General features: G+C 41.1%; 1 protein-coding gene across 5 annotated transcripts in view; it reads right to left on the bottom strand.

Annotated features, from left to right (window-relative positions):
- Window positions 1-5,995, bottom strand: part of TASOR (transcription activation suppressor) — a 34,474-nt gene extending 28,479 nt beyond the window's left edge. For 2 of the 5 annotated variants that reach the window (XM_027805177.2, XM_027805169.2), the window contains exon 1: window positions 5,478-5,994. In XM_027805177.2, coding sequence (XP_027660978.1) covers window positions 5,478-5,874 — 397 coding nt within the window. In that variant the 5' untranslated portion in view covers window positions 5,875-5,994. Of the gene's footprint in view, window positions 1-5,477 lie in introns of all 5 variants that reach the window. The other 3 variants (XM_027805191.2, XM_027805185.2, XM_014280953.3) reach the window with 2 other exon arrangements.
- Between the last annotated feature and the right edge of the window lie 5,380 nt (window positions 5,996-11,375).

The raw sequence follows: 11,375 nt of genomic DNA on the forward strand, positions 1-11,375 counted from the left end.
AACTATACACAATGTCTTGCCTACTTCCCAGATGCAAATCTGGGAAGAGGCATATTATTACACCAATTAATATCCTGTCATTCATTCAAATATTAACTACATTTCCATTTGTGTTTAAATATTTCCTGGTTTGTGGAAAGTTCCAAGGAGCGAGCTGAGACAGACTTGCCCAAGAACAGCATGTCCCCCTGTTCTTCAGCTAGGGAAAACCTACATGAACTACTATCAGGTCTCAACAGATTTATGGAAGAGCTCTACCTAATCCCTTAAATTACAGAATACAGCAAATTAGAGATTTTTTTAAAGATTGTTGCAGGGGTTTTTTTCCTCAATTTCTTAGCAGAGAACCGAAAGCATGGTTTACTACCATTGTTACTTATTGTTCAGTAATATACGTACTTTCTTAAATATATTTTATACCCCAAACACACCATCTACATTCACCAGAGATACTACTGAAGCTAGAAGGGCTGCTGCTACCTTTGTAGTAAAGACAGATCAAAAGTGAAACATTTTAAAGTACTTGGGCACAAAAGTCATTTTTGAGATTCCAATTTTTCAGTTTGAGAACATACAGAGCATTAAAACAAGACTGATTCCACCTAAATGATCACATCAGCTCAAGAACAAGACGTTATAACCACCTTTTACTAGAAAAAGCTTAATAATCAAAAAACTTTTTAGTAATGGAATTTCTATTCCTTTGATGTGCACTGTCCACTCAATACAAAGTGAACAAGAACTACACATATGATCTTGCTTTAGTTTACTTCATGCATAAATTAAGAGCGATTGGCTTCACAATCAGATGTCATTATTGACTGAGGAAAAAAGTAACGTGAATGCAATTTGTTAAATGTATGCTCCTTGCAGAAGTAATAAACTGCTTATGCTCTGAAGACTACTTATAAACACGGAATTTTATCACCAAATCCTACTGCCTATCTGCCACCTTTTCATATACAGTGGTAGCAGACAACCCACAATTGGGTTGAGAACTAGACAGCACCCACTAAGCATTTATTTGTCAGGGGCAGCCTGCTGGTTCAGTATCTATTGCATTCTATTTGTGAGTAGCCAAATGATGGATGGAGCAAGGAATAAACTGTACTGTAACCATAAAGCACAAAACCAAGCCACTTAGCTTTGAATTTCAGATAAACCATCATACACAGCAGTCAAATTTGTTAGAGTGCACAGAACAAGCTTTTTTTCCTTCTCCAAGTAGGACTCCTCAAACACACTCATCATATGCTTCATGACAGGCTCAAATCCACTTCCCACATCTTCCAGAATCTGAGGCACTCCAGGCTTCAGGTTCCTACTAAAAACCTGCAATATTACCCAACGAGACAAGCAGCAAGGCAATACTTTTCATTTATCATCTCAGCACTCTGTCAAAGGGCAGCTATTTTCTGCCAGGTTAAGGTCACTGTGGAAGGGCCTGTATTTCCTCACTTAAAGGAAATCAGAAGCAAGCAAAGAATGAGAAGTACTAAACTAGAACTTCTGTACCAAACCTTATGTTTACAGGCAAAGAATGAGATTATTAAGCTTATCTCCAGTCCTACATTACTTCAGAGATCAGCAGTGTGTACATACATATTTTTCAGGCTCACGGTGCAATCCTGACGTGGGTATGCTGCACCTTTATCAACCCATCTCAATTAAAACAGTAATTTATGTAAGGACTATATTGCAGTATCCTTATAGCACCTACAAGTGAATTGTTGGGGTTTTGCTGGCTTGTTCTGCAGAAGTATGTAAGAAAATACTGGTTTTGTTCAGCTTCTACCATTTCTTTCTTCACTATATTGGAACATATGTATTTTCAGGTGTTTAGCTAATACAGTACCTAGTCTAGGGATGGACAGACTGGAAGTCCAGATGCATGTAAATCCCTAGAGGCTTGAAGTTTTTCTTTCACAGTGGTCTGATGCTTCAACTTAAGAAAACTGAGTTTGCAGTTAGCAGGTTGGGTTCTTTGGGTATTTTGGGGTGTGGGGGTGGGGGAGTGTCTCATTTTTTTAGGTTAGAATGTGAAGAAGACAACAGAGACATTCTCTTTAAGGAATCCTGAACTAACTTTTAAGTGAAGGTAAGTAAATTACTTTTGTTACCAGCCAAGTTGGCAGAACGTTAGCATTCTTCTCAAACAAGTGTTTCTGCTACAAAAACTCCATTGAGAAGAACCATTTTAAGTCTTCATTTTTGAAGACCAAGACCAAAAATCTGTGGTGTTGATGAACCATAACATTGTTATTTTTACAACTTTTTCAGCCCAAAATGTCTTGCTCTCAAAAGGTCTTAAGAGTTATCAAGTTCAAGGATTGCTTACTGAAATCCCTGTGTTGAAATACCATGTAGCAGATACATCTCTCTACCACAGACACGGAAAATTATAAGACAAAAGCAAGGCAAAATGAACCATCAAATACTATTAAGTAGAAAAGAGACAGCCTAGACCTCCAAGCAGTACTGTGAAGACTTTCATGGATAAAAGAAAGACCATTTTCCTTTTCCCCCACTCAGCCTGAGAAACAGCAGTCATTTTGTTAACTTGGTCACCTAGAGAAGTCCAACTGCAATCAACAACCACCCACTTAAGCCACTGGTTGCTACCCGAGCATGTATTTTGGTATGAAGACCACCCAGAGTTAGTTCAAAAAATGCTCTTCCACCACTTGATCTTGAAAATTTGTTTTCCTCATCCTATCAAAGAAGGATCTTCGAAGTTTCAGGCAGACTTGGAAACCTGAGAAGATCTGACAATCAAATTAGAAGAGGCCAATAACAACAGCTAAGTACTAAGATTAAAAATAAATAAATAAACAGCAATCAGCTGCTCAAGAGAGTGTCACACTATTACCAAACTGTATGTACCAAGGAAAAAGAAGCCTTCACGCCAGTTCTAAGTAGGAAAACAAATGCACATACAACTTAAAAAACCCCAAACCTCACAGCCAACCTTTCTTAGAGTTTGGTTTCCTGAATTCTTCCGCTGGGGGGAGGGGGGGGGGGGGGGGGGGGCAAAATCAGAAGAAAGATTCTCTGTGACAACTAACCACAGTTAGTTTTAAGAAGTATGTTTCCTCCAGATGCATTTCTCCACATTAACAAAATTCTTTCTGCTGACTTCAGTCCCTCATTGGTCTCCAAATAAAAATTCCAGGAAGGCTAAATAAACAGCTACATCCCACGTTTTCCAGGATTTTTCCCTTAAGTTTTTGCTTTGCAGATTCAATTTTTAATTGCTTCACAATCAAAAATTGTTTCCAAAACACATTTTGTGCTTAAAAAAAAACAAACCAACTTTAAAAAAAAAAAAAAAACACACACCAACCCCACTCAAGTAACAAAGTCATCCTGTACAGATTTTTATAGTTTGTACATAGCAGATTAGTCTTCCCAACAAAGACAGCAGGTATCTCTCAGGATGGTATGTCCAGTAATAAAATGGAGGTTTAAAGAGCGAAACAAGGACAATCCCAGTACAAGAAAGGATGGAAGAAACTTCCATGTATTTTTTCATGCTGGAATTTTGAATCTAGCCAAGACAGCTCTTTTGAGAGGGACAGATGATATTCTGATTATTCTGCAATTACACAAGATGTATTTGAACACTGGTACTAAGCATATTTTAAGTATATGCCACTACAATGTCAGATGATTGATGCACTGCTAATCTTCTAGTTTAGCTCCAAAACTGATTTAATTGCATAATTTCTCAAATGCCAATACTAATTCCAATAGTGATTTGGCTGTCCTCAAAGATCACGCTGGCAGCCCACTTTTGTTAGCCTTGCCTATGACATGCTGTCCCACAGTGCTTTGCATTACGGTATCACATGTAAGACCATCAGCAACTGTAAGACCACAAGCACTGTGGACAGAATGGAGGGAGGTCTGTTTTGAGAATTCTGGAAAACTTTAAGTTGCCCTAAAAGCTTTTGGTAAGCTGAAAGGGGAAAAAAAACAAAACAAAACAAAACAAACAAACAAAAAAAGTACACTAGAAAGTAAGCCCTTAAGAATGAGTCAAACGACCTTGACATTAGCGAGTGAACTTTTGAAGCAGGGTAAGAAGAGCTTCCCCTTCTACTCTAGAAGCTTGATGTTTGAACTACATATTATAAAACTTTTTAGTCTGTAGGAGATGGCTCTCCATAGGCAAATGATGAATTTGATGACCCAAAAAGGTATTTTGCAGGTTTTCATTCACACTGGAACCAAATGGTAGGAAGCAACTTCAAGAGTCTGTGATTAAGTACTAAACATTTCTGAGATATATTTAAAAGGTATTCAAATGAAACCACACTTGGGTCTGATATATGGAAGTGCAAGAGGTACCATGTTTTAGCCAGACATTTTTCTGTCAGATGAAAAATAAGAGACTTTTTTTCCTACAAATCAACCCAGTCCTTTTCACAATGAATCTCTGCCAGACCTGTATCCCCCCTTGCATGGTGGCAATGAGAAAGAAAGGGAAGAAAAGGAAAAAGGGGACATTACTGCCAAAAATGGAAGGAGGGAAAGGGAAGACTGGATAATGAAATAAACCTACCTTAATTTTTTTCTTACAGAAGAAAGCATTTCAAGAAGTTAGATGTTAGACTCTTCTCTGAAGAACTAGAAGCCTATGCGAACAGGTATTTTTGTGCTATGTACCAAGTTACTGACCCCATGTTGCAAAAGGTCAAGAACTGAGGTAAGTTTCAGGGAGGAAATAAGACATGTCTTCAATGCCACTTAACAAAATCAAAGATAAGCAGAAGCCAATGGAGTCTCATGAAAAGCAAGAAATACCACAGGCTTTTAGAAGAAGAGTCATTTGAAAACCAAAAAACAAACCCTAGACGCTTGGAAGAGGAATGCGTCCAAGCACGTGAATGTGGGACACTCACTTCCTCCCTGCAAAGTAAGAAACTTTCAGGAGATAAGAACAGTCTTCTTTCTGCATATCATCAACGAAGGTCAACTCTGCTCAGGGTCTGCTAGTCTACCCCAAACAGGATTACACCCCTCTCCTGCAGGGACGAGGTCAGGGGGAAGAGAACAGCGAACCATCTTCTCTGCGCGTCCGTGTCCCAGAGAACCATCTTCTCTGCATATGATTGCATCTCCAGAAGCAGAGCCAGGACCAACACTCAAGCCCACCCTGATTGCAGCCAGCTTTTCTGTCCTTTTAAAGCAATGAACTGAAATTCAAGCCGAGTTTTTTTGGTTTTTTTCTCCTCCTTGTGACAACATAAAAACGAAAAAGAAAAGAGGGAGGGGTAGGGAGAGGAGAGAATGTAAAAGCCTCTCTGACACTAAAAATCTTATCCCCAGCAGCCTCGCTAGTCAAGCCATGCCACAGCCTCCTCCACACCCGCAGGATTTTGCATGCAGTTGTGTGAGGTGCGTAAAGAGCCTGCCCAATGAATAAGATGAAGAAGGGAGTGAGGGAGAGAAGGGAGGGAAAGGGAAGGAACAACCTTTCTTTTCTCTGCTCTTCCTGGGGATCTGAAAGTTCCTCCTAACAGGCAGGTCTTCTGGGGGCTTAGGGAGAGGGGGAGGCCCCCCCAACACACCGCTGGGCGGCTGCTGCTGCTGTTGTTGTTGTTGTTCATTTGCCGTTGAGATGCTGCTCCTGCGCTGGCTGCTGCTAGTGATGCTGAGGTTTGGGGGGACCTTGTCCTCTGCAGCAACAGCAGCCACCAGCAGCGCCTCCTCAGTGCTACTGCTCTCAGACCGTCCGCCATTTTGTGTGGTGTCCTCAGCGGCTCCTGCTCTATTACTCTCCACCCCGAGGAGGCCCGCGCTGATCTTCCCCGTCCGCTGATGCTGCTCCGGCTCCATCTCGTCACCACTGGCGTTCACAGCATCCGCCATTCACTCCTACCGCCGAGAAGCGAGCACGACTGCCCGCGCCTTCTCTTCCTCCCCCACCAACTACCCCTTCCCCAGCGCCATGCACCGCCTGCTGCCGCTATTGCTCCCCCTCCGTCCGCTCGCTTTATGGCAGCCCCGCCGCCCCCTCCCCGCTCTCTAACATGGCGGCAGCGCTCACAGAAAAGGGGCGGGGCCGGATCCAGCCCCGCTCCGCCAATCCATCCCCGGCGCAAGTTATAAATAGAGGGGCGAGCGCCCGCCTGCCCGCTCCGGGGGCGCCGCTGCCGCCCGGGGCCCGCGAGGCCGTGGGGGGCCTTTAAAATGGCGGCAGCCCCCGCCGGTCGGGCGAGGCCGCGGGCCGCCGGCAGCACCTGAGAAGGGTCCCTGCGGCCGCAGTCTGCCAGCGCGGGGCGGAGGCGGCAGCTCGCTCGTTTCCCGCTTCCCTCCTACGGGCGGCTCCTCCGGCTGTGGAGGGAGGCCCGAGGCGAGGTCCCGGCGGGGGCGCCGGGCGGGGCAGGCCGCGCTGTCCGTCGCCGTTTCTGGAGGGGAGCGGGACAGGAGCGGGGCCGGTACGCCGCTGGGAAGAGGGGAGAGAGCATTTCGCGTAGAGATAAAGCCATACGCGTCAATCTACAGCTAGCAGGCGGCGCAGCAGTGGGCGCGCTGGCGCAGCGGGCTCCTGGCCGTGCGGTTTGGCCGCCGGGCGCCTCTGCCCGGGACCCGCCGGCACCGCAGCCCGGCCTGGGGGCCGCCCCCGCCGCGTCCCCGGCACGGAACCAGCCGGGCGCCGGGAGCGCCGGCGGCCACTTCTTCCCGTCTTTAAAGTTTCTACAAGACACTGGACAAAATGGCATTTCACCTTTGAAGAATAAAACCACATTATTAACCATGAAGGAGAGGCAACACTTCACACTCGCTACAGCGTGATGATGAACTACAGCAGCGCCAGGGCACCGTGCCCTCCCCCCGCCCTCATCACCTCCCCTCTGCCGGGGGGGGGGGACAGATACAAACAGTGACAAACTGTCTTTGCACTAACGTCTTCAGTGGAAGGTGTAATTCCAATTAACACAGTAACGACAGCTTTGTACAAAGGCAGTGTAAGAGAGACAGTTCTTACCCAATCAGTTAAAAATATAAACAACACGATTTGTTACACTTTTTTGAGACAATCTTAAACTGCAAAGGAAACGTGTTATTGCAAAGACTTCTGTGTGTTTAATTGCATAATTTTGCTGAATTTAATCCTCTTTTATATGTTCAATTAAATGCATTTAAGATCATGACAAAAGATTCTGTTGGAAGGGTACTTAAGTGACAACAGCTATTTGGGTTCCACAGCTTGTAAAACTACAAATTGCAAGCAAGCTTCAATAAGAAAAAACAGCATGTGCAAGTAAGGAACTATTTGACCTTTTTCAAAAATAAAAAAAACCAACTATAATGTCTCATCAGTAGGACAAAGAATTATAGATCAACCAAAGGCAACACATTCCATTATTCATATACCAAAGAGTACCCGTTTTCAAATGCAGTGCAACGGAATGCTAGAAATGTTTTTGGTGCTATTGAAGCTAAGTCAGAAACTGTTTTTCCAGCAGATTTGCTAAGGAAACTAATGAGGTAGTATGCAGGGATGGTTATGGGCAACATGTTTTTTCTTTTAGTGCCAGAGCTGAATAATAATGGTAAGCTGTTACAAGTTTTGTTTACCTGCAAAGAAAACATAATGCTGTATTTATGGACCCAAGTGTGATATAGCAAGAACATGAAAAGGTGCTAGCTTGAAATGATTTCTCTGTCACAAGATCATCATTCAATCTGGTCTATATTCCATATTATTAAAAGAATAATGAGAATAAATTTAATCCTTGTGATCATGGATGTAAATCAGTTATTAAGGAAAACCAAGGCTTCAAATACAAATACAACAATAACTGGTATTTCAAAACAATAAATAATGAAATTTCATCACATCTACACAGTTGTTTGGTATTCACGGATAAGCTTTGTTGGATCCCTCTGCAGCACTTCAAGGCATTGCTACCTCATGTTGTCTGTCCTACTGGAGGTCAGTATTGAATCGGAAGGTTAACATTTATTCACCTCTGCCACCCCTGCTGCGAGGCTTATAACTTCTGGTAAAAGAAGGGTGTGAATATGTGAAAGCCACAGCAATGACCTTTCTTTGGCAGCTCTGAGGAATGCACTGAATTGAGAAGTGCCTGCTGAAAATAACCCATTCTTTGCTGTGCCTAGGAAGTACAAATACCGGATGTTTAATTTTACAAGTAACTAGCAAAACATTAAAAGCCTGCAATTTGTTTTCTTTCTTAACGGTATACTAGTTCTGTAGCTGTTGAACAACTGCATATATTTGTTAGTTAGCTATACCAATTATCTTAAATCCTGGTAACTGTGGCTAGCTATATTGTTATCTCGAAAGCAGCTCCGAGTTTAAATGCAAGGCTTTTCCTATGCAAGGAACAAATATTTTAACCTCATCCTTTTATTTATATTGATCTCTTTTTAGATTACCTGTAAATCAGAGATTATAAGTAATCTACCAACTCACAAATGGTCTGGTGCTGATGGTAGCCTCCAGGGTGTTAAAAGAAGATAAGCTAATAATTATTAGTTTCTTCTTGGAAGTCTTTGGGGAGCCAGCCAAGTTTAAATAGGTTAATTAGTATCTATAATTTACATAAATTACAGAAACGTAACACCAAACATTATCTAAATGCAGAAACATGGTGTTCAATTATCCAGAGGTAATAAAACCCACAAATGCAGTGTTCAACCTGTGGATAAATTAAGACTGTCTCCCTGAGAATTTTATGCCATGCCTCTGTGAGGATTCAGTGATGGTAAAGAGGATATTACAGATGAGTTGATATATTATCAGAATAATTTTGCTGTGCTCTACTTTGTTCAAATAGACCTTCCATATACAAGAAAATAAATGGAAATACCAATCTAGTGTTATTTAAGTCTTTGTTGATCCATTATACATCTCCAAACACATCAACCTGTTTTATTAAGTTTGAATTGGCAAAGCTGTTAAAACCACTTCCAGGCTGTTTATGTCTTCAATATACAACTAGTTCAGTTGATTGGTGTTAGGATTTGATTACATCTGGCTTGCCTGCATTCACAAGTGAGCAGTAATACTAGAGAGTGAAGTCGGTGTCCTCACTCTCATTTTACACATACTCATCTTTGCTCTAACTTCTGGGAACACATCTAATGGTTCTTCTGTGCTGCATGAATCTAAGCCATTGTATGAAAGACTGGAAGAATGGTGGTGTTATGTCTGGAAGGGAGAAAATAAATAATAGCAATTATCAAATATGGAAAATACTGTTGCAGCGGAGGAAATATTCTCTTATGTTCTTGGTGACTGGGATGATGTTCAAGTTTTCTCAAAGGAGGCTTAGGTTAAATGTTAGGAAAAACTATCTAGCAATAAAAGTTAAGTACAGGAAGAAATTATTTGGGGACACCGTGGGATTTCTTTAACTGGTGTTTTAAAGTTAGGTAAGACATTTTTCCAGGAATGGGTTAACATTTACATTTATTTAATGTAGGTCCTTCCAACCATATTGTCTGTTCTCTTCTGAAAGAATTACTGAAAAATGTTATCTATGCTTTGGGCAGAGCGGAAGAATTTTCAAAAGAAAATTAGGTCTTCCAGTAGCCATTAAAGTAATATGTATAGATGCAGTAAGTATATGATCCCCCTCCCCCCCCCCCCCCCCCCAGGAAAACATAACTTTAGCATATATACACACACACACAACATCTATTTCCTTGCTTGTTTGAATTACCATAGCTCTGCTGACATACTTTTCACAGTAGATGAAAACCTGTCCACAGACAGTGAATATGACAGTAAGATTTCAAACACTTCAGAAGAAATACTGAGGCTAAATTCCTTATCTTCACTGTATTCCAGTAATTCTGGAATAGAGCCATGTATGGATCAACTATAGAGCTGTTCCAATAAATTCAACATGCACTGAAGAAACAGCTACAGAAAAAGGCCACAGGGTGGGAAACCACTATCTACTGAAATTGCCCTGTCACTCTGACAAGTATGCTCCCTACCATTTTCTCTCACAACAAATACTGTAAAATATGCTAAAGCATATGTTTACAAAGTATTTAGATGCATTCAATAATGAGAAATATAAGCATAAACATGTATCATTAAAAATCCAAACAACATATGAAGCCTTGCTTATTTACCAAACAACATACAAAGAACTTTTCCTCATTTACTACTTGCTTTAAAAATATACTTCTTTGCAGTTGTACAAAATTATTTTCTCTATTAATTAACATAAGCCTGGGAGAGATCATTGCAAAAATTACTGAGTACTGCTTGAGAAGTGATGTAACAAGTCTGGATCACTGTACCACTATGAATCTTAAATCCGGATTGATAGAAAATAAGTGGCAAGAATCCCAGTCCACAAAACAAAGGTTCCATGAAAAATCACCACAGGAAGAGACCAGTTGAATACTCTGAAGTAAAAAAAGGTTATAAAAATCTGTCACCTTATTGTCTTTCTAGTTTCTGGTTTATGTGGTTTCTGGTATTTGCCAAGCATTCAGCCACGACTCCGTGGCTTGCACCAAGTGGTTTCCCACCCAAGTACAAAGCAGCTGCAGATCCCTTTGATTCTGAAATCGGATATTATGTAATACACATTTAGATCAGATTATTAGCCACAAAATACAAGACATTTATAAGGGAGAGTTGCATAAGGCTCCATCCTTCAGAAGCAAACTTGAGTGCTTGCTTCAGACATTACCTCAGTAGTCTTTTATGAAAAGAAATCTAGAAATGCAAAATATTATTTAGTCTAAGCATATTGTTCCAGTTTACTTGAAATAACTAGAAATTACTATTTTACTTTCCAGAAATTACTCTCGTGGTGCAAAACACATCTCATTTCTTCAAATGTTTAAATGCAAGTTTTGCGCTGACTACATTTTAGGTGCCAGGAGATCAAAGATAGGAGAACCGTATCATTAAGCCTTCTTCATAGACCACGCAAAGAGAGGAACCTTCAGAAAATTCAGAGACAAAACCTAATTTACACACTTGGAAGAGCTTTAGTGTCATTTACCAGCGATGGTAATGCCTGTGACAGTAAAAGGTGAGACAAACTGGGGAAGTAGTCTCAACTTGTCTCTGTAAAGCCAGGGATTAGTAGCACCTAGTGCTTTTTTTCTAACAAATTTGTGATCCTCAGGTGGAAGTCTGAAAATATCTACTTGTATTTTTTAAAATACTTTAATTTTATAATTATTAATGCATTTAGTATCTTAAAATATTTTTAATTTCATGTGAAATCACTCTAAAAATACACAACTATTTCCAGTAGATGGCAGCATCAACCTGTAGAACAGATTACAGTGTTTTAAAATCAAGTTTTCATGAGTAAGCATTAAATATGGCTAACCGCCCATTCTGGATCTGGACCCCCCTAATC

The sequence above is a fragment of the Falco cherrug genome, chromosome 4 (genome assembly GCF_023634085.1).
Source record: "Falco cherrug isolate bFalChe1 chromosome 4, bFalChe1.pri, whole genome shotgun sequence".
Taxonomy (NCBI): domain Eukaryota; kingdom Metazoa; phylum Chordata; class Aves; order Falconiformes; family Falconidae; genus Falco; species Falco cherrug.